Consider the following 23,459-nt stretch of genomic DNA (forward strand, 5'->3'; position numbering starts at 1 on the left):
AACAGCTCAACGTTTTCTTCAGTGAGATATTCAGTGCAACATTAACAATACTTGTATTTCATTTAGATGTAAAGCACTATGAGTTCACTCATAATAAAATGTGTTGTATTTTCCCATGCGTTTACAATGTGGTATTATTCCTTAGAGTCATATTCAAAAGAAGGATTTAAGAGCTTCCTCTATCTCTGGCAACTTCAATTATTCAAAGATATAAAAGGTACAATATGAGTAGTGTGACTCAACAACAGTGTTCAGTGAATGACTTCCCACAACAGAATTTAACAAGAAACAATTTAATTTCAGTTCAGATTTTACAGTGCAAACCAGCAGAAAAAGAGACAAATGACTAGAGCAGAGTGTTGTTTAAAGTAGTGACATGGTAATGGATGGTGTTATATGTCCAAATTAATAAACAAGCACTCAGTTCCAGTAAGGCACCTGGAAATGTGTACTACCAATAAATACCTGTTGCGTGTTGTGCTTGGAAGACATGACATGATAATGAGTGGAAAGTACCTTTGGCTCATAAACATCCTTGAGATTATTCCCTGCTGTCATTTGACGAATTCAACGGGACTGGCTTATTAAAGTACAACACACCAGTTCAGCAATCACACATTCCCTTAAACTGCAGAATAGATTCATTAATTGTACTTTCCCTTTCATAGTTGATGATTATAATAATTCTATTAAGTGAGAAGTAAATGATTACTATCCCATAAGCTACTGAAAGAGTAATTAGAAAGCATTACATAACACTGAGTGGAAAAAAATAGCACTGAGATACAAAAGTATGTTTTTCATTTCATAAATGTAATTGTAATTCTTAATAAAAGGGAATCATTCTCATTCTTGTGATGCAAAAATAACAGTCTATACCATCGCAATCACTGTGCAAGTCAATTAAACCATTTTATTGCCAACAGGCAGGAGAATACCACTGTTTAAGCAGGGTTATTCTTAAGTGTTGCAGTCCAAGTACTCAATGATATACATAAGTTAACAGTTTGGCAATATTGACTAATAACTTGGCCGGTCATATAGCAGCTGATCCACTGATCATAGATGAGAAAGAGAAAGGGCTCAGCTTGTAGCCTGTCCCACTGTAGAACTTGTTCTGAAACTCCACCCTGCAGGAGACAAAAGCAGAGTCAGCTCACAACAAACAGCAAACACAAACTCCAACACATGATCGCTTTTTGTCGACCCACATCATTTCTCCAACTCTGTCACTAACAATCCTGAACACTTCGTTCCAAACTGGATGTTAAGCTGAATGCATACTTTTTTTTAAACAAATTATTGTTTTGGTGATGCTCTCCATTTAAATATGGTTTGGTAGGACTTTTAATTTTATTTATTTAAGAAAAAAAGGAATTTAGAGGGTTAAATTGTTAACCTTCATCTTTACCAATAGTACCATCATATTTGGATTTTTCGTCCCCTCGCAGACCCCTCAATGTTCTCCTTTCAAATAACATTTACCATGTTCTTCCCTTTAATATAAGAAGTCATTTGGATCTGAAAATGAGTTTAGCAGGTTTAGACCTAAGGACTCATTGATCTGGTAATTTCTCCAGATCATTTAAAAGCGACACCTGAATTAACCAGGGCCAGTTCCCCTGTTGTGTTTTCATTCCTGTCATTCTTACCAGTGCAGACGGAGCGCGTGGAGGAAAGCTGAAAGTCCCTCCATAACCAGTAGAATGGAGACAGTCAACACCGCAAAGAAGGCAAAAATAACAAAAAGCACTGCAGATCCTACATAGCCGGACCACCTCAGGGCAATACGCATCACCATCACCCACAACACCTCTGACAGCTCTGTGGAAACACAAATAACTCACCATCACATAACCATGACTGGCTGGCATTAAGCTATCATCTGTATAAATAACTGGCAAAAAAAAAGAGTAGTATGAGTGTGTTTGGTTTCAAAGAGGAAGTCTGTCCATCTGTACGCATCATGTGAGTATGAAGATGCACATTGTGTTTGTGTGTGTCGGTATGTGTGCCACTGACGTGCATGTGCCAAACTGAGCGCCCAGAGTCGGAGGTAAGAGGCCGTGTTGGAGATGCAGCCCAAGCAGTACTCTATGGTGTGGATGGCCTGATGCATGAACACGTCTGCAGCATCGAACTAGAGCAGACAACACAGATGAAACATAGTTAGACAAAAAACATAAGAATACATCTCTGATCAGATTTCATCATCCGTTCAGTCAGCATGAATTAAGTTACTCATGATGGCTCTACCTCTTCTTCATCTCCTCCTCCTCCGCCTCCCTCCACCTCCCCTTGATGAGTATTGATGGAGCTCTCCTCAGACACCAGGGGGCGTCTGTCATCGTCCTGAGATAGTGGAGAATTAAAAATATATATATATGTCAGGAAATGCAGCTCACTGTAAATACAAAGGCAAAAGTTCAATCAAACACAAACTCACTCCTTGACGTCGTCTTCTCTTGAATGTCATGTACTCGTGCGTCGGTTTTCCCAGCAGGAGGACCGGTACGGAGCACAGAGCCAAGACCACCAGGACCTTCTGCACTATAATCTACATAAAGAGCAAAGGGAGATCTGTGTTTAGGTACAACACTGGTATTTTTACAAACTTTCTGCAAATAGTAATTTCAGTAACCCGTTTTTCAAAGCATGTTGTTTTTATGTCTGCCTTCAAGGTCATTTTGTCATTGGCTTCTAATGCAGATTGCTTTAAGATATTGAAGAGTAATCCACCAACAATATAGCACACAAGTAAATATTAGTTAAGAAAATGTTAGTGAAATAAGATAACTTCATCTATTAAAACCATTAATAAATAACCAGAACCTTTATATGAGAAAATGCTGACAAAAAGTTTATTGTTGTGGGTTTTTATGTCTAAAAACACATGCACCATCATTAAGACCCCGGCATGCTTTAGATCACTAGTGGTTTTGTTAAGGGTAAGCAAACCAGAAAACAAAGATGACACTCTAATATGTTCATTTTAGAGCAATGAGCAAACAACACACCTGTCCCTCAAAGAGTTGGGGATTGTCAGCGTTTTCTGCAAAGAGGAACATGTCTATGAAGTGGATGAGTATGCTGGGAGCGATCTTTGACTGGGCTGGAGTGTAGGCAATCCACTTGAAGACCACCATGAACACCAGGTATCCAAACAGACACAGCATGAAGAACAGCTCTGGGATCAGCACAAAGAATATACTGCTTATCTTGCCAAAGTGCCTGGAGAAAACAACAAGGAGAAGAAGAAACAGAGAAAGAGGGACAAGGGAAGGCAAGTCAGAACAGATATGAAAAAAAACACAACAAGAATGGAGATGCACACGCCCAAAAAGCAAAACATTATTAGTTACCAGTAATTGAAGAATGACAAACAGACTCCAAAGGTCATGTGAAAGATACCGATGATGACAGACATCTTCATCTTGTATGAGTTCAGGAAAGACAGTTTGTTGTTGGCCATGCCCCAAATCTGGATATGACACAGGCACAAGAGTAAATAAGTTTGATAAAGCAGATGAAAAGGTGAATAAGGCCAAAGTCCTGCTGAAGAGTTTAAAGGACATACTGGGTCAATGCCAAATGGGTAAGGGCTGGTGAAAACACCAGGCTCAGCAGGATCCATGGCTAAGAACTGGCTCCCTTCCAGGACTGATGCACTGAAAAGAAAATGACACAAATTTAAGATGGGTGGGAGGCAGAGCTGGTGAGAACTGGAAATAAAGAAGCTATGAATCATTCTCAAGCCTGCGATGAATGAAATGTCCTCACTTCCATATGTTCTTCTTAAACATTGGGCCGACGTGCCACCCTGAGCTGAAGGTACTGAGGCCTCTGCTGAAGCACTCGTTGTAAATGGCCCCCGTGTAGATAGAGAACAGTCCCATCAGCAGAATCAGATACCTTCCTCCAAACATCATCTTCCAGATCTGAAACACACACAGGGACATCATCCAGATGGATTTAGTTACAGTGTTTCCTGTGCAAGATCAAAGACATGTTTCAGCACTTTTACCTCATTCTTTGTCAAACACATTAATCTATAGACTAGACATAGAATCAAAATATATATGAATGTAACATATTCAAAATCAAACTAAACATGTTCCAGTTACTTTCAAATGCACTGATCTAGTCTGACATTGTATGTGCAATATGTAAGAGTCGTTATTAACTTGTACGCAAAATATCAATTTAGCAAAACACAAGCTTTATTGGAATATTTTTCACACATTTGATTCTTGAATATCAAGTTCATATTTTTCAATTTTTAAATAAAGTGCAGCTTGACTGCTGCAAGTTGATTTGGGGACTTATATTGATAAGAAAAAATGGTTCGATAAAATGCTTTTAAATTCACACCAATTTTATTACACTTAAATACAGTATGTGTTTTGTATGTGTGTGGGCACTGGGAGGAAGTTATCCTCTAAATTTACCTCATTGTTGTTGTTCTTGAGTTTTGGGTCTTTCTCCTCAAGCACCATCCAGAGGGCAGCCAGAGTCATCAGTAAACCATGACCCACGTCCCCAAACATCACGGCAAACAGGAAGGGGAATGTAATTATGGTGTACACCGCTGCAGAGGCACAGAGAAAAAGACTTGACTAAACTTGGAGACAAAGAACTGACAATTATCTGGCTTCTACAGAACATCCGAGATGATTCCTTTCCGTTCAAGACATTCATGAAGAAATCTTTTATTTTGATAAATGAGTGGCCTTCTAACACACCTGGATTGACTTCACGGTAGCTGGCCACACCGTAGGCATCAACAATGTTCTGGAAACCAGCCGTGAAATTGTTGAGGGGAAACAAGGTGGGTGGAGGAGTGGAGGACGGCAGGCGGTTGTAGAAAGAGTCCACCCCACTACCGCTCTTCCTCTGAGGATGGAGAAGAAGTGTGGATGAAAACGTGTCAAGTGAAAGATTTGGATGTGTACTTGTTCACTTGTCCACAGCGTTATCTTACCCCTCCCTCTCTCAGAGCGCTCTGCAGCTCAGGGAGCTTGGCGACAGGACACCAGGCCTCAGCGATCAGGCATTTGTCAGTGACAGAGGGGCTGCAGAGATTCAACACCATCTGGACCGCCTTGCACTTCTGGACACGCACCTTCCACTGGGGCAGCACCGCCACCGCCCGCAACAGCAGCTGCTGCAGGAAGGCCTCGGTCTGTGACAACACCTGCAGGGAAGTGAGAGAACAGAGAGCGAGTGGATAAGTGACGTGCCTTCTTGGGCTTTTTTTTTCTATTCTAAGAGGCACTATACAGTACATACTGATTTGATATCTTCAATTCTGCCTTGAAGTCCCTGGAGAATCTCCTCTCTCTCAGCTGTGCTCTCAGGATATGCAAATGTCTGTGTGCGGAAACTGTGAGGTGGGGAAATCAAAAGATATTCACCATGTTAAACAGGCACTTTAGTGTATCCATTTACATTATAATAAAAGAATTTAACTCTTGCACCCACCAATCACATATCTTCTTGACTTTCTGTCCAATCTGATCGCCCCAGTAGGAAATGAGGAACACTGTCCATTGCACCATTTCCCCCTGCAAAGCAAACGATATGAGCATAAGAACAAACCATCAGAGACTATCCCTGAAGGAGAAACGACTTCCTTTTCAATCCCACAGCCATAATCTCCCTCTCCCATCTCTCACTGTGTCCGGGTGCTCAAGTCGATCCTCCATTTCTCTGAAATCTACGATGATGTAACCGCGACATGCCCGCCACAACAGCCGTTCAAATGAGGGGACCTTCCAAGGATGGACCACTCCTGCCACAAAACTGAAAGTGGAGATGAGGGAAGAGATGTTTCATCAGAGAAACCGTAATAGGAAATGAGTTTAAATACTTCTTAGGAAATGGGATCTACCTGAGGTGGACATCTTGGCGGTTATCGAACAGGCCCTGGCTCTCCAGTACAGGTGGTGGAGCCTGTGAGAGGGAGCGAAAGAGGAAGAGTTTTTTACTTTAATATAGAAAATGTATTAAATGATGCAGTAAATGTGGCAAAAAATGATCATTTAACCACCTGCGAGGCGGTCAGAGAGTGTGTTCTGGTCAGGACACCTCGGTACTGACAGAGCTGCGTCAGCTGAGCTCGTAGACTGTCTCTGTTCCTGGACACCTAGACACACAGGCAAATTACATATAACAACAACAACAAATGTCAAGCTACTAAGTCTAACCTGATTTGATAGCAGTGTAAGAGTGAAACAACAGGCGTTCCTTCTTGATTTATTAGTACCAACCTCCTTTAGCTCTCTGGCCAGCCTCTCACTCTCCTCCTCTATAGTGATGAGTTCACGGGGCTGAGGGGCAGAAGGTGTCGGGCAAGGAGGAGGGAGAGGACCCCGCAAGGGTGGAGATAGGGAGCGATTGATCTCCTGCTCCAGGAAGTCTGAGGGAGGGGTGAATAAAAGACAATCAGAGAGGGCAGATGGAAAATCTAAACAAGACTTATAAAGAACCTGGATGGAAACACATGAGTGACTTTGACTCACTGAAGGTTTTTTCAAGTTCTTCACATCGCCTGACTTCGCCGACAAACTTCCTCTGAAAGGCGTTCACGTTGGGATTTAACTGAAATTAGAAGTAGAGAGAGGAAGAGGTGATCAGGTTTACTCATGTTCATGGAACATTTTTTTTTACCATGTCTCACAGTGACTCAGAACAACCATCAGTTTTCTGTCTCATCTACTGTCCGGTTTAGAGGTGAAATCATGTAGAGAAATGCAAAACAGAGAAGCGGTCCGGCCAAGCTAACTGGTTTGCTGCTATTGGTTTGGACTCTTTTCCCACATGAGACAAACCAAGAGAGAGCAACAGTTTATTAAGTGACTCACATCTCTGAACTCCACCAGGCCCAGCTCTCCCAGCTCACTGACGCAATTGTAGGCCGAGCCAGACTGAAGGAAGAGCTGCACCAGGCACACCTCCTCGCTGCGAAACATGGAGCCCATCGTTACCTGCAAAACACCAAGGACAAAATCAAATTAATATTTACCCCTCAGAGCTCGCAATGTAGACAAAGGGCTGGCGTTTACAGTGGAATGGAGGACCGGTACAGAGCACAGAGAATGAGTTATAGACAATTATATTATAGACAAAGTGGAGAGCAGAGAGGCAGTAAATAGGAGGTGGAAAAAAAGTTCACAGAGGGCATCTATTTTCACATGGTACAATAAAAGACTCAGTGACAATGCAGAAGCTCATGATATGAAACTGAAGAAAGGGGAAGGATCAAGTCCTCCTGACTGTGATAATAAGGTGGGATTTCCAATTTTGCTAAACCATTGTTCTGCCGTAAAATCCCTTTAAAATACAAAATAATTCATCACATTTTCAATTTATTATGTCCACCTTGCTAAAAACTCAAGCACATGCATAAAAGACACTTAGTAAAGTTCAACTTTTTCTGTTGATTTGTAGTTGTTTTAGAGAGGTATTGATTCAATGTTATAATGATTTTAGAGGCTGTAGTTTGTGCTGGTATTGACCTGTATTTGCTTTATACTATTAGTTAACTTCATTCATTGAAATGGAACATAACACCGCTGACAAACACCACAGTATAAAAATATGTCAATGAAACTGAATCAGTTTTTTCTGTAAAACAGATTCAGAACAATATGACTTAAAAATAAAAAACAAAAACAAAAAACAGCTGTTCTACCAGGGAGCTTCTTTTTTTTTCCTATGCTGGGCCTAATAAACCCAATAACTTTACTTTAAAACTACCGTATGTCATAAAATTCATGAACACTGGTTACTGCTTTAGTAAAAAAGAAAAAACAATGATTTGACGTTAAAATACAAAAGCTTCGTTCGTTGTGAGAATTAGGAAGTAATATCTACAATAATGAATTTGCATTTTCTTTATCAGACAGCTATAGTCTAGTATTTGCCAAGGGAAGTCGAGCACAGTTTCATTTTGAGTGGCACGCCATGCCAATGAGACAAAGCGCCAAACAAACAGATATCGTGCTTTGATAAAGAGCGAACTGCACTGAAAGATAGGGGGAAAGTTAGGGGGGAAATCTGGTGGAGAGACATTTAAGCAGCACAAGGCTCTGATTAGTGAGTGTCCTCCTGACAATAGCAGGTCATGCGCCCTTGCTGCGTGGATGTGAGGCAGAAAAACAGCACAACACGGACACACAACATGAAGCTAGATGGTAAAACGCCTCCTCACCCGTCTGCCGCCCGGATTCCTCCGGACTCGGACCTGCTGCTGTGTTTCAGTCTCTCCGGCCCCGGACCGACTGAGACACCGGGGACAGGGAACCGGGATAAACCAGACGTGTTTGTCACAAGAAGTTCTCCGGTCTCGAACTTCCCGTTTGTGAGAGTCACGTTACCCCAGCCTCACGTGACGGATGATGACGACGACGACGGCGGCGGCGGCTGCGTACGTTTCTCATTCAGCCACAAGAGGTCGAGATTTTCAGGTTGTTTAAATGGCGGTAAACCATAGACTGTATGGTAAACAGAGGGGAAAGTACGGTGGGGGCTGTGTTAGTCCACGTCAATTTTTAGTGCTAAAATATATCGGCCCGACACCTTCATCTAATTCAAACGGAGAAACGTGGTGTACCAAACAGTGGTTGCTAAGCGACACCATACAGTCTATGGGCCACACGAACTATGATGGAGGCAAAGAGACCTCGGTCTGGAAACAACTGCATCTTTGTATTTGCAGATTTGTTAGATAGGCTACTCTTACAGTTATCCTGCGCGGAATATTTCACTCAAGTATATAAATGTAGTTTATTTTATGTAGGAATTCTACTACCGGTAATTATTTACAGTCTGTAATAAGCTGATTTTCTTTTCTTTTTCTTGATTGGTTGGTTTGTAAATGTACACTTCACTAAGATCTTCATACTGATCAGTATAAATGGCTGTGATTGAATCACATTTGAGAAGCTGGAGCCATGACATCTTTGAATGAAATGCAATGAATAAAAAGAATAGCAAGAAATGTCTTCTGAAAACGCTCTTCCTGGACTGGCATAACATTGGTAAAACTAAAAAAGTCCCTGCAGGAATGAATATGTTCCAGTTGTACAGGAAATCATGTGAAATTTATGTAGGACAATGAATTCTCCAATGTTTTCCACAAAAATTCAATTATGTTGTTAAGATTTTGCAACATTACATCTTTTCTTCCCCCTTCTCTGGAAAATTCAAATCAAGAAAAATGCATCTCACATACTGGACAAGATGTTTTGAACAGTCTGCTCTCACTGTGTGTGTACAATGTTTCAGCTTCCCACATTGCCCTTTATTAGTTGCACAATTAACTAATGATTGACTTGCACACTAATCGTTTGTGTGACAAAAATCAGTAAAACTCTTGGTTCAAGGGTGAGCAGAGAAGCACTTCAACTTAGGCAGATGGATGTGAACTTTGAATTTAACCCTGAACATCCTTCGTTCTGCACAGTGAAGCATCAAGGATGAGAAGTCATTTGAATAAATTATTGTCCCGTATGCATGAAATGTTTGAAAATGGAGGCAAGGTGATTTCTTTTTTATTGGTTTCAGAAGATCCAACAGTGCCCCTTATTCTCATCTGACAAATGCACATATGGCAATACAAAAGATATTTTATTTTATTGTAAAAGGGCTGCGGTGCAACGGGTAAAATAGCAAGTAACGAGCCAGAAATATACAATTGGAATAAAAGTATAAATGGAACAAATAAAACATAAAATTAAAATGGAGGAAAAACAAGGCTGAATTTGTCACAGAGGAAAACAAGTCTGACACATCTGTTTTATCTTCTGCTGAGCTGTTCGGTTCACTACAGATTTTTTAATGTGACCCTAAAGATACTGCAATGAAGTTTGTCTACATTAAAGCAAAGCAGATTGTTTTCACACCATGTATGGGTTCCCAACAGTGTACTGGAGTTGTATTACGAGCAATTTCATACACCCCCCCACACACACTTAACACACAAAAAAGGAAAATACTACAGTAAAATTATAATTGCTGGCAAATCAGACAGGAACATTACACTGGCTTCTGCATCTTATTCAATATTGTTTGTATTTCAATGCCAACATGCTGTTGTGGTTTCAATTAGCAGATCATTTCATGGGGTATTTTTCCTGGATATGACAACTAACACACTAAAGAAGCAAAGTTAGCACTGATTTTTTTCTTCTCATTTTTCTAAAAATTACACGTCTAAAGGTCCAAGTCTGTGCCTGGGATAGTGACTGCTCAGACAGAGACCTCTATCTTTCTCTCACATTTTTGTCCTCCTTTTTCTACAAACTGTAAAATTTGAGACTTCTGTCCATTCCTGCCGAAGTCAGGAACTGAGCGTTTTCTCCAAAGGCCACTCCAGTCACCAATCCTGAGTGGTCTACAGGTAAAAAAAATAAACAAACAAAAAAACAGGTCAACAATCTGCTACCTTATCAAAGCAAAGACAGTGATGTGCAAGGGTTGAAACCAATTTCTCATTCACTTGAACGGACTCTGGAACCTTATTTGAAGAGAGATTATGCCCCTTACCTGTGAAGTTGAGGACCTCAGACCACTGCTTGCAGATGTAGACACGGATGTCAGAACCACCGACAGCTAGATAGGTACCACTCTGATCGAACACAAGGGACTTGACCTGAGAGAGAAAGAAAATGAGATTCAGAAACACACGGGTATGAGAGTTGGGAAGACAAAGGATTGTGCTCAAGAGAAGAGGGAGAAGAAACTCGGTTCCAGGGTTTGAGAAATGCATGACTAATCCTTGCGCGTTCGGTGCATCTACAGACATGATGTGACTTTATATGCTTGCTATGCTCATATTTCCCATTAACTTTCTGTTGGTTATTCTTATTATATACACTTTAAGCCATCTTAATAATTACATCACATTAAATATATTATTTAATTATTTAATAATATTATTTTTCTTTGTTTTATGTTTCATGTCTGCATGGTAAAAATGTAGGTCTAGATTTGTTAATACATGGCACAGTGGGAAAACCTGATTGGCTCCAAAGCTCAAACAACCCACCTAGCAAATCCTCTACGTTTAACTAATTAACAGCCATTTCTAAGTGCAAATGATAAAACTTATTTTCTCCCTCCCAATATTACCTCATAGTTGTTGTCCAGAGTTATGGTCTTGAAGTTCTTCAGTTTCCTAAGATCCCACAGTTTCAGGGAGCTGTCCTGGGCACCTGGAGGACAGCGTCAGAAATGGATGTCAGAGTCAATAAAGCAAATGCAAGTCCACATACAGCTCCTGCTCACTGTAGCGCCAAAACAAATATGCTATTGTTAACATTAGGCCTCTTGATCCTACACACTATGAACGTCAAAAAAGTCCTACTTCCCATGTACTCTGGTTTCTCAGTAGGATTTAAGAGGAAATCTGAGTCAGTGTACTCCTAGGTCTTTCTGTGCCTTCAAATAAAAATGATCGTGAAAATGCTTTCAGTAGTCGTCACCTGTGGCCAGATAGTATCCGTTCTCAGAGAAAGCGATGGAGGTGACGGGGCCAGAGTGTCCAGGGAAGTTGGCCACATTGGTGCGCTCCTTCAGATCCCAAATCTTGATTTGGGAGTCAGCCGTGCCAGTGCCAAAAATCAGACCATCAGGATGGAACTGAGCGCAGGTGAGAGCTGCGGACGACGGACAGAGACATTACTACCTGGAAGACAGTTCATTTGGACTGTAAAACACACTATTCAATCTAGAGTCACTTACCACATCCAGCACTTTCATCAGTAACTTTGGTCAGGACTCTACCGGTCTGGATATCAGAGAAAGCCCAGTACTGCAGGATAAAAATAAAAGTGAGGTTAGTGCTGTGGCATATTTCTACGTCTGGCATTAATTGATAGACTGTTAAGAGTCTGGGGTATTTTCTCCAAGCTGCAAATACCTGATCCTCAGAGGAGCTGAGCAGATAGTCCCCAGTAGCGTGTAGGGAGAGGCCAGTGACACCAGCTTCATGGGCACGGACCACCTGCACACAGTTGCCTCCAGTGACAGACCACACACGGATAGTGGTGTCTGGAGATGCAGAGAAGACCACAGACTAGAGGAGGAAAGACAGGAGGAGAAAGGAGAAGTTAGAAATAACAGATGACACCTCATGACATGTGATCTAGTATTTTGATTGGTTCATATCTCAAACTAATAGGAAAAGTTACCTGAGATGGATGGTAAATGACAGAGGTGACCTTCTTTGTGTGACCCTTAAGAGTTGCCACAATCTGCTCTTCATTCTTGTCAAATACCACCACATTTTTGTCAGCGCCGCCTAGGGGAGGACAGGGGGGTTGATTATATAACAGATTCTTCAAATCATGTCTTTCATATCTCCAAATCACAAAACTTAAAAAAAAAAATGCATGTAGTGTACCTGTAAGCACTTTGTTGGTGTCTGAGGGACACAGATCCAGAGCCAGAATACCAGGAACACTGGCACTATGAAGACCCTACAGGCAACAAAAGAAAGTATATTAATTGAAAAACTTCCAACAAACAGTTGCAGCCTCCTGCCCCAAAAAGGGGAAACATGTCTGAAACATCTACTTACAGCATGGGAGGCCACTTGACGGTATTTGCTGAGATCCTCAGCTCTAACCAGCTCCTCGGGCACAGTCTTGCCTCTCTGGAGAAGAACAGTGAGGTTGTTATGATGAGTAAGGAAGCATATAACAGTGCAAAAGTGGTTATACAACACTGAAGCATTTCTTCAGAAATTAGCAAATTGTAACAATGATTACAAGCAATATTACCTTCTTTCTCTCTGTGGTGAGGATAGTAGCTTTGTCTTGGAGCTGCAGAAGGGAAAGGGGACATGTTGAAACAACTAGTAGCTACAAAAGAAATGGAAGCCATAAAGCAAAAATAATGATTTATGTAGGTAGAACAAATATTCTTACCTTCTGGATGATCTCTGGAGTCATTCCCACCTGTTCACTAATCTCCATGGGCTCTCCACCAGCACCCTGCAAGGGCACAGACAGACAGAGACGGGGCAAGTTCAGCAAAAGGTGTGATGAGCATTTCTGATCTGTAACTTATCAACTGAAATTAAAAGACTCACTGCTGCAGTTGGTTGAGAGGCGGGAACGGCCTGAGGGGCAACCAATCCAGCCTGGGGTTTGAGTGTGGCAAGAGCTGTAAGATGGAAACAAACCCATTAGAAAACCAAGCAGGTGTGTTTTACAACTAAGCCCCAACATAAGACAACACAAACTGCCATTAACTCACCTTCTCTGGCAGCAGTAACCTCTTTGGTGAGTCGAGCGATGACTCTGCAGGCTGCGTCGTGTTGGTAGAGAGCGTGCGACAGCTCTTGACGAGTAGTCTGGAGCTGCTGTCGCAAGGTGAAGCTATGCAGCATAACAGCATCCTACAACAGAAAAGTCAGGATTAGGGGACTCTCCTTCTTTTCCAAAACCCATATTCAAATAACAAAAAAAGGATTTCTGAACAAGACGTATGAAAATATTTTTTATGCAACTGTCAACATAACATCCTAGAATGAATTTCAACAACAGAGAGACACATATTTTAATTCTTTTTTTGGTGAATTGTATTCTTCAGGTGGAAAAAGAGAAAAGACAGAATGTAATTAGAGCAACAATCCACTTTTTTTCCCCGTCAATGCAGCACTGCATCGCATTATATTAAGCCTATTTTATGCTAAATACAGGGGGATCACATGGGCTTAAAATAACCCGTTTATCTAAAACACTAACTCAGAGAGACACGCTAACAGTATGAATGTGGTCTGTTGTAGATCTCGCCGACTACTTGATGTTCACAATACTCACCCATTCATCTTGAAGGGACTTGAGGATGGCAGGAATGCTTGTTGCTGATGGTGCCTTTGGTCTAATAGGATGGGACACTGGAGAAGAGGAAATATGAATCACAGTTTAACGATTTCAACCAAAAAACACTGGGGTGATTTGTTTAAGGTCAGCTCTCAACTGCCAGTTCACTGGGTGGGAACATCTTGCAATGAATGATGATACTTCTTGAAAGCCAAACCATCTCTTGAACCAACTTCAGAGAGCTGCCTATTGCTTCTGAGGGAGGATTAGTATTTTGTAACGTGCTGCATGAGATTTGTGTTTTATTATCTGTATATTCCTGACTGATATGAACAGAGCAGATGAAATATTTAAATATCTATTAGAAAAAACAAAACATATACCGATACATACACACACATCTCATGTGTAACTTCCGTGAAGATGAACTACTGGGCCGTTTGCAGTAGGAAGGTTTCTAATAAACCGGGGTTTCAGTATTAGCTTCATTAGTTTGTTGTTCACAGTGATTTACCTTTGATATCTACGAGCTGCTCCTCAGACAGCGGCTGCCCATTCATCGGGTCAGTCCCATTCTCCGCGATGTATTTCTCGATGAGCCTGCGCTCAAACACCTGGTTGGACACCGGGGAGACGCACGGGTGTTCCGGCACCTCGTTGGAGACTGGAGAGATTAAATAAATACATTTTTAAAAAATACGTGATTACAACTTTTCAAAAAACACAATATTTCACCATTAAAAAGTCTCTAAGTAAAGTATCAGGCTGCACTGCATGGCCGCTGCCGTTAGCCACGTTAGCTGGTAGCATTAGCGCGCTAGCCTGCAACGTCTCCGTCGTTTCAATGAATTAAGACTTCACTTACTTGCACAAACCAGAGACATACTTCCAACGCAGTCCGAAGAACTTCGCTTAAATGGAAAACACTCGATATGTCCACTAATATATACAAGCACTACTCCACACTTTCCTTATGTTTTGCTCGATTTGGAGGTAGCACGCTGTCCTTTCATTGCCGCTACAACCGGGTTTCTTCTGCTTCTTCTACGCTTCCCCGCAGCCGGAGTGTCAACGCCGCGGAAGTGCGCCGCTGCCCCCTACCGCCAGAATAACAACACTGCTCTGATAAATGCACCAAATAAATAAATGAGTCAACAGACTGAAGATTTATTGACAAAAAAACAACAATTGGTTAATTGTTTAAGTCCTTTATCAAGCAAAATGTACTGAATTCCAGTTTCCAGATCTAAATTAAGTTGGATATCCATGGATGATGATCTATCATGCGGAGAATTATACAAGTGGTATCACCTTGAGCTGCAGCTTGTGATGTCCGCCCGTCCCCTTTCCTATAGAATAACTGCTATGATAATCTTGTTATACAGCCAAACAAACTGCATATCATTGGCAAAAATAGGCTAATCAACGTGTGTGTTAAAGATAGATTTATTGTTTAAGAGATGATGATTGCAAAAGCAGCAGTCCAACCTGTCATGTCACTAAAATGGTGGTCGTGTGGGCGGCTATTTCAATATTTGGTGGAACATGTCACATTTCATACAACCATTAGCCTACTACAATTATCTTAGGGTTAGGGTTAATGCACTATATTAATATAAAGTGATTAAACTGTGGAACCAACATTTAATAGGCTATTTGATGCAGTGAGGAATTATTAACACAATGGACGGAGAATATCACTTCAATTAACCCTACATTATTGTAGGTACAGTACTTTTCCCTTCTCCAAACATTTGTACCACAACTCTATCTACATAGCCCTACATTATGGTATATTATAGTATATTATAGTTATACACACAAATGCACATGTTAAGACAGACAGGCATACATTACTACTTAATACAGTGCAGTTAATATTGTTCCTGAGGGTCTGGAGGTAGGTAACAGCAGGGGATTTCAGGAGCACTGTCAGCCAGTATCAAGAAATCGGTCATGTGAGACAGGAAGGCTAAAGCTCCACTCATTCTTCTGAAAAATTACATGAAAAAATGACATGCAATATTGATACCAAACCATTAAAACTAGGGTAAAATGTGAAAGGCACAGGTGAGATCCTTCTTTGCCACTGGAGAACAGAATCCAGCACGGTTATTTTTCCGCACCTCACATTTTTCTTCCCTTATTTCTTCTTAAATTCTCTCATGTTTTTAAAGGAAGTTCAGTTTATCTGAGGTGTAAACACTGCAGGATTCAGATGTGTCTGTGTCTAGTGGCAGTGTAGAAAAGTATTCCTGTGATCTGTTCCGCCTTTCCTCATTTCCATCTTTCTTTATCTGGAATTGAATGCAGTCCTCTGAGGAATGGAGGCAGTCTGCAGCCCCAGGTACTGAAAAGGAAATCTTTTTGTCTTCCTCATTAGATGTGTTTTGCTAGAAAGGAAAGAAGAAATATGTCAAAATAGTTTAGTCTGTGACCTACAAATATTCATAGCTGGAGTGTAGTGCTGTATTACTGTACCTCATTGGATGGATTACGACTAGGAGAGCTCCCAGCTCTCGGACTGTGTGCCCCCCGATTCTCAGCTCGAGGAGTCTGAACCCTAACCGGAGTGTAACCCTGGAAACACATAGGCTAGTTGCACATTTAGCACATAAGCACGGACACAAAACACAATATTAAAGGGATAGTTCACCCAAAATTCAAATTTGTGAATCAGTGAACTGAGACACTGGGAGCTTCAATTGAACAATTTCTCATGCCAGGGCTTCAATACAAGAGGGACATTACAGAGGAGCAGTATGGAGGTATTTGGATGTTTTTTGGTGTGTCTTTTTGGACGAAGAAAAGTGAGTCCCGTTTGTGACCGTCATATGGCAATGCAGTGCTGCACGGAGCCCCGCTGTAACTCCAAAAAGGCACGGATGGCTCTGAAACTTCTCCCAGCCCTTAGTCGACAACATGAGGGTGAGTAGAAAATGAATGAAATTTGAATTTTGGGTGAACTATCCCTTTAAACCTGACAACACATTTAATTAAATGAATTAGCCTTACACTATGAGTAGGACTGGCCCTTGGGGTCCATTTTCTTGGTGTGCCTGGCTGCTGAGAGTGACTCAAGTAGGGCTCAGGGCTGGGCTGGCTGTAGTCCTACACACACATACACACAAACATATAGAAACAGACAGAGAGAGAGAGGGTTAGGGTTAGGTTAGGGAAGGAACATGAAAAACCGCAAAGATCAGGATATTGGCAGAGTTGTCATGAAAGCTCGGTGGTGGGGTGCTGGCTTGTCTGGAAAGAGACTGAGTGTAGCTTGTGTGTGTTTTTGTGTGTGTGTGTCTTTTCATAAGCTTGCAGTGAAGCATCCCGTCAGTGGGTCAAAAATCAGGGATAGACGAGGCTTTGCCAGGCAGACTGGGTGTGAGAAAGTAAGTGTGTATGGGCGTATGTGTTTATGCATATGTAAGAGAGAGAGAGAGAGAGTTTGAAATAACCTCAAAAATTTGAATTTCCGAATGGGAAACTTTTTTTTCTGCAGTATGTGGTTAACTGTTCAACTGTGAAAATAGTGGTTTTAAGATAAGGTTGAACTATGTAGTCATAATACATACTACTATAAGCAATAGCACAGCAAAGTGGGGTTCGACATCTCCAGACAGTGAAGGCAGTAGCAAAAGACATAAAAAGATAAACTATTGTACTGGATGAAGAAACTTAACATAAACCATGTAATATAAACAAACTGTGACAGTAAGTAGGGATGTAACAGTGTATATACAAACCTGAATGTTGACTCTCGGGGGGTTGGCAGCCGGTGTGCGGTTGGCTCTGAGGCCAGCGATGATCTTCGATGGGGTGCAGGATGGGTAGCGCTTCAAGAACAGGATGAAACCAGCCAGTGACACAAACATCCCAGAAGGGAGCGTGATGCTCTTGAAGAATGCTCGCCATCGGACCCATTTTCCCCCTGAGAGAAGACAGGATAAGAAATGCAGAGATATTTTGAAGGGGAAAAAACAAAACAGCGACACAAACAAAGCAACACAAACACACTCACCGATCACCTGCAAGGAGGTGGATGACACCAGGTTGCCATCCCTGTCTCTGATTTCATACACCCCTTCATGCGTCGGAGTTAGCCTCGCTATGACGACCTCATTGACGCTACCGTTCCTGCCTATGGAGATGAGACCCCGGTAGCGCATGTCGCTGTCTGTTACGTAGCCGTCACGGATCAGCTGCACATGGGGCTTGGGGTCGAAAAAGCCCCGAGAGGATTCATCGCGGTGTGGGGTGGGGGAAAAAATGAGGTGGGTATGAGGGACAGGGAGAAACAGGGGCAGATTTAGAGACTCTTTGGTGAAGCGGGTGATATTGAAGGAGCGCCCTGCGTCCACATATGGGATCATGAACATGGAGGGAGGAGCAGACAAAGAAGGGAACAAGGCGGTATGAGAGGGTGTGAAACGGAGAGAGGGAAAGACAAAATACAACCATAACTGTTGACAGAAACCGTAAGTTAAAGGTAAACTTTTTAAAGCGCTCAGCCTCTTATAATTTGTTTCGTCTCACCGCGGACAGTGAGGGTGAGGCGGGACAGCACCTTCCCCCGTGCGTCTCTCACTGTGTAGTTGCCCTGGTCCACCTGCGTCACCCTCTCGGCCACCCAGACCTTCCCGCTCTGCAGCAGCCGGCCCCGCCCGGCGTCACTGGTTTCAGGGTTAGTCCGATTCCAGAGCACGATGGGCATGGCCTCGGGTGGAGCGCCGCGCGGGGAAAACTCCAGCAGGGAGCCATTTTCAGGGATGTGGTGTTCAAAGTTGTCTCCGTAGTTTCTGTGGTAGTTTTTAATGCATTCTGGTTCAGGACGAAGATGAGAGAGCATGTTTATACTTTGAGTATTTTAAATCCCATTTTATACTTTTACATCACTACATTTGACAGGTAAAGGTTGCACTGTTCATTACAGCTGCCAGTTTGCCTTGAAGACTTTCATGTTTGCTGACACCTTTCATTAACTGCACTGTAACATTATTCTGTTATTTTATATCTGTTATTTTATATCTTTTTTACTATGTTTTAGTTGTTCTGTCTCCCTTTCTGTTTTACTTCTTTTTATATCTGTTTTAATTCTTTCTCTTGTCTGTTTTTAAATAATGTTTGCTTTTTATGTTCTTATTTTGCTAATATGTAAAGCACCTTGAGTTGTCTTGTTGTGGAAATGTGCTATACAAATAAACTTGCCTTGCCTTGCCTTGTCTGACTGTAAATAAAGAACCTAACTAGGTCCATGCCTCAGCAACAACAGTGAAATGACGTGTTCACATTCATGCATTAGCAATAAGAGTCCTATAATGCTCCACATACATGCAGCATTTTTTTGCAGAATGAGTATAGCCCTGTCCCATTTTAAACACTGCCACTTGATTTTGGCATTAATACTTGGTTCGGCTCGTTGTCATGTAAATGTAGGCTGCCCCAATTCTTTTAAGAGCAAGGGGAAGTGGTTTTCAACTCTTAAACCCACTACAGGTTGTGGCTCCTGCATCGTCGCTACGTGTAACGTAGGTGAAGATGTCGGCTACACCAAGTGCTGTCCCATTCTGTAGGGCAAGATCTCTACTTCAACACTTCTCGCTTCATCGTCAAGGGGTATCGCCCTTTGAAGGCCACTTGAAACCAAGTGCTAGTGTTAATGGAGGAGAAATGGGACCAGGCCTACTGTATGTTCACGCTTATACTTTTCAATGTACATTTTTTAAATATATTTAAAAATATTTTCTAAAAATACAGCCAAACTTTTACTTGAGCAAAGGCCTTTTTCCTACCCATCTTAAGAAATTAGAAAATTTACAAAAGAAAATTATACGTGCCATATCTCGCTCCGGCTTTAACACTCCCACACGTCCACTCTTCCATAGTCACAGAATTCAATATCCATCAGAACGCAACAATGATTTACCAAGTTGTACATAACCTGAATCCTAAACTGTCTATGCTCATTCCAGTCAGCAGCCCCGTGCATGGCTACCAAACTAGAAATTTACATCTCATTTATGGAAAAACGAGACGTTTAAAACGCACTAGCCTATGTATTACCACCAGGGGGCCGCTGATCTGGAATGGGCTGGATGAGAGTCTGAAATCAGCCAATTCCATCTCAGTCTTCAAGAAAAGGTTAAAGGTGCAACTTCTTAACTCATATTTATCATCGTAATCAGGGTATGTCTGTTTTATGTCTTTGTCTATTTTGAGTTATTGATTTGTCTTGTGATTGTATGTTATGTTTTGTTTGGTAATATGTATTGTCTCATTGTCTCCGTCTATTCTGTGATGTATGTTTTGTCTTGTTTTTTATCATGATTTGACATATGTATGAATATGTAATACATTAGTATTACGTTTGAGGCTCCCGCCATAAGCTTTAAATTCTTCTTGGGAGACCTGGCGCTTCACACATCTGCTTCCGTTCTTTTCTGCTCTGTCTACTAATATCATGTGTATTGTGCGAAATAAAAATACTGTCTGTCTGTCTGTCTGTCTGTCTGTCTGTCTGTCCATTGACAGAGCATTTTTCATGAGGACTGTTACTACATTGAAGAATCTGATGAACAGATGGCAGAAAATGATCACTATATTCAAGATAATTCATGGCTCTAGATCACAATGAGAACCAGCGATAGATTTACAAAAGAGCAAGAACTATCATACCTGAAACTATCAGACGAACAGCCTCGTAGGTGAATCCAGAGAGCATTTTGATGGCGTAAAGTCCCTGATCACCGTGAGTCACTTCTCTCAGGACTAACATCTTATCTCTTGTCCACTCAAACCGGGGGTCCTTTACCTGCAGTTGTAAAAAGGTTTAGAGACAGTCCTTCCACACAATAATGAATCACAAGGCACACGCTTCCACTCACCGTGGTTCTTTCCAGCAAGACGTGCCTTGGTCCCTCAGGATTCGGTGTGAAAGTCACTGTTCTTGAATTTGAGTAGACCGGCAGACGAAATTCCTTCCCTGTACACACAGTCTGAACGTCTTCTCTTCCCCCTGTCAAAGTGAAAAATAACTGAAAACCTTCTCTGGGAATATATTTTGTATGCAAATGATTAAATATGGCTGCTTGACACATCAAGCAAGAGTATTATTATTATTATTATTATTATTATTATTGTTATTATTATTATTATTTTTGCAATGTTAATAACTTAATTTATGGTTTATAATTTGATTATTTTCAGTTAGTATATTCAACATAGTAGACTACCTCTGTGCTAGCCGATTTATACTGCCTGTCTGTAATTGTTTCCTTTATTTGAAAAAAGCACTCAGTGGTCTTGCATTGGATTGATTTTGTTGACTTCTTGAATGCCTGGCATTAGATCAGCGTGCGGGAATTGGCTTGTTACCGCCAGTTCATGGCTGGTGAACAGACTTTTGCAGTTGGAAGCTCCTGATATCAGTTATGTGTTTTGAATCCTTTCATAAACCCACTTAGGTAAGTGTCTTAAAGTTTTACCTTTCCATCTTTTCTGTTTTTCCCATTTATTTTCTTTCTTTTTTAAACACCAAATTATGTTAAAATGTCATTTAAGTGATGACTAAAAAGCTTTCTATATAAGTCAATATATGTTTCTGTCAAAATCTTTATTTCATTTCATCCCATGATAATTTTAAAGTGGACTCAGGCGATGGTGTTAATGGCAACAGTTCACTGTGTTTGAGCCCAAATCATTTTTTTTGTTGCTATAATAATATTTGTATAAAACGAAGTGCCTAAAAATAATTAATAAAGTTAGTTGTTACCTCACACAAAAAGATAAACACCAGAGAAAATAGGAGTTAGCCTATGAAAAAAAAAACACCCAAGCCTTATTTTTTGTTTTGTTACTGTAGGTGCCTGCATAAAAAGTTATAGTATGTTCAAGCACTTACCCACAGCAAGTGGAAGGGCAAAAAGAGCAATGCATAGGACAAAGGGGGACATCTTCTCCTGTAATGATAGACGGGAATGTTTCATGTGTCAACACAATGTATAAGGAGGATACACACACACACACACACACACACACACACACACACACACACACACACACGATTGTCATGCATCTCCATGCAGCCTCAACAAGCAGCCAGTCGCAGGACATGAGATCATCAATCACACAGTGGGAGCCCCAAAACACAGCGTTGCAGGCTGCGTCCATCCCATCCCACCCAGCATCATCATCATCATCATCAGCAGCAGCATCATCAGCAGCAGCAGCAGCAGCAGCAGCAGCAGCGGTGTCATGACAGTCTGCTCCATGACGCCGATGTCCTCTTGGCAGTCATGTCCACTCAGGTGTCTCTAGTTGTTTCGCAGCATGCAGCGACACAGCGCGGGCCGATGGGCCGTGAATTAATGATAAGATAAACATGATAACACCGTCTTTGACGTCCAGATCTCACCTGCAGGATGTGTGGAGATGAAGTCCTCGGCTGGGTGTTTGTGAATGATTATGTGATAGTGTTTAAGACGATAACCGCCACATCGCGCATGAGCACTGGTCCCTTTGCCAGCTATGGCGATGGGGTAAGTTGTATTCTCAGCAACAGATACGCTGAATCCTTCCCTCGTTACGTCGTTTGCTCTCTGTCTACGCGTTAGCACGCAATAAGCGTAAAAGGGAGAGCACAGTTATAAAGATGGGTAGCCTACAAGATGATGATGGGCAGGGCGGTAACATGCACCTGAAATCTCTCCTCAATGATATAAAACCACTACCGATGCATGCTCTTTCACATCATCACGAGGGCCTATTTATGCACAGAAATGTAATGAAATGCACATTTTACTGGGGAAAAAAATAATCATAAATAATAATTTTAGTAACTTGTGTCCTGTATTTGCTTTGCTTACTGTATAAATTGATAGTTTGCATACAAAAGGATTTATATGATGCATCGCAATATTGTACACTTCTCAAGAGAAAAGTAGCCTAACACAACTGTTTAAATGAGCTACAACACTAATTGTTTACACATTGCATATAATTCGATTGTACTACAGCATCCATTTATTTAATATTATGAGTAGTTTTACTTTATGTGTAACAACAGTTTAAATTAAATATAACAAGTGTTTGTTAAAAAAAACCCAACAACAGACGTACTAATATTATGACTGTCTACCTGTTCACTTATTTAACCACAATTTACTAAAAACAGAACGACAAATGGCAATCAATAGTTCTGTTTTTGCCACCCCCTAAATGGCAGAAAAACATCCCAGTTTTCTGAACGTGAAGTTTTGGTGACTCCTAAATTGAAGTTTCACTGGTCGCTTATCACAGGTTATTGCATCACCGTAGCTATTCAGTTGGTGTTTCCTTTCTGTGTTGTTGCCACCTGTTCCTGTTGGGTTGTCTTTCATTAATCTTTTATGAGATTTACTATACTGTATGGGTTAATTAATGGAGAAATTAATACATCACTCTGTGTTGTTTTTTTTAGTTATATAACTAAATTACTGGTATGTCTTTATTATGTATTATGATATGTATGGATAGATAGATAGATAGATAGATAGATAGATAGATAGATAGATAGATAGATAGATAGATAGATAGATAGATAGATAGATAGATAGATAGATAGATAATTTATTAGTACAGACTCTGGGT

The 23,459-nt window shown here is 41.2% G+C and overlaps 3 protein-coding genes across 3 annotated transcripts; all 3 read right to left on the reverse strand.

Moving 5' to 3' along the window:
- Positions 1–277: 277 nt before the first annotated feature.
- On the reverse strand, positions 278–8,364 carry tcirg1b (T cell immune regulator 1, ATPase H+ transporting V0 subunit a3b). Its single transcript, XM_085789909.1, has 21 exons — positions 8,213–8,364; positions 6,864–6,986; positions 6,522–6,600; positions 6,270–6,418; positions 6,050–6,145; positions 5,891–5,952; positions 5,676–5,802; positions 5,482–5,564; positions 5,290–5,383; positions 4,982–5,194; positions 4,743–4,893; positions 4,449–4,588; positions 3,781–3,938; positions 3,578–3,668; positions 3,363–3,481; positions 3,018–3,231; positions 2,447–2,557; positions 2,257–2,352; positions 2,023–2,140; positions 1,653–1,824; positions 278–1,130 (listed from the first exon to the last, which is right to left on the reverse strand). The coding sequence occupies exons 2-21, from the start codon at positions 6,978–6,980 to the stop codon at positions 1,037–1,039; spliced, it is 2,484 nt and encodes an 827-aa protein (XP_085646035.1). The 5' UTR covers positions 6,981–6,986; positions 8,213–8,364; the 3' UTR covers positions 278–1,036.
- Positions 8,365–9,532: 1,168 nt separating this feature from the next.
- On the reverse strand, positions 9,533–14,864 carry prpf19 (pre-mRNA processing factor 19). The gene is made up of 16 exons (XM_085789920.1): positions 14,698–14,864; positions 14,347–14,496; positions 13,830–13,906; positions 13,264–13,405; positions 13,097–13,170; positions 12,933–12,998; positions 12,786–12,827; positions 12,584–12,658; positions 12,407–12,482; positions 12,195–12,304; positions 11,924–12,079; positions 11,746–11,815; positions 11,487–11,660; positions 11,134–11,216; positions 10,549–10,654; positions 9,533–10,396 (listed from the first exon to the last, which is right to left on the reverse strand). The coding sequence occupies exons 1-16, from the start codon at positions 14,714–14,716 to the stop codon at positions 10,299–10,301; spliced, it is 1,518 nt and encodes a 505-aa protein (XP_085646046.1). The 5' UTR covers positions 14,717–14,864; the 3' UTR covers positions 9,533–10,298.
- Positions 14,865–16,000: 1,136 nt separating this feature from the next.
- Positions 16,001–22,340, reverse strand: LOC146979895 (uncharacterized). The gene is made up of 10 exons (XM_085789921.1): positions 22,246–22,340; positions 21,733–21,790; positions 20,717–20,847; positions 20,508–20,643; positions 18,369–18,653; positions 17,854–18,183; positions 17,579–17,763; positions 16,848–16,943; positions 16,314–16,412; positions 16,001–16,225 (listed from the first exon to the last, which is right to left on the reverse strand). The coding sequence occupies exons 2-10, from the start codon at positions 21,782–21,784 to the stop codon at positions 16,004–16,006; spliced, it is 1,536 nt and encodes a 511-aa protein (XP_085646047.1). The 5' UTR covers positions 21,785–21,790; positions 22,246–22,340; the 3' UTR covers positions 16,001–16,003.
- Between the last annotated feature and the right edge of the window lie 1,119 nt (positions 22,341–23,459).

The sequence above is a fragment of the Trachurus japonicus genome, chromosome 10, assembly GCF_045865225.1.
Source record: "Trachurus japonicus isolate A0001 chromosome 10, Traja_1.0".
Lineage (NCBI taxonomy): Eukaryota > Metazoa > Chordata > Actinopteri > Carangiformes > Carangidae > Trachurus > Trachurus japonicus.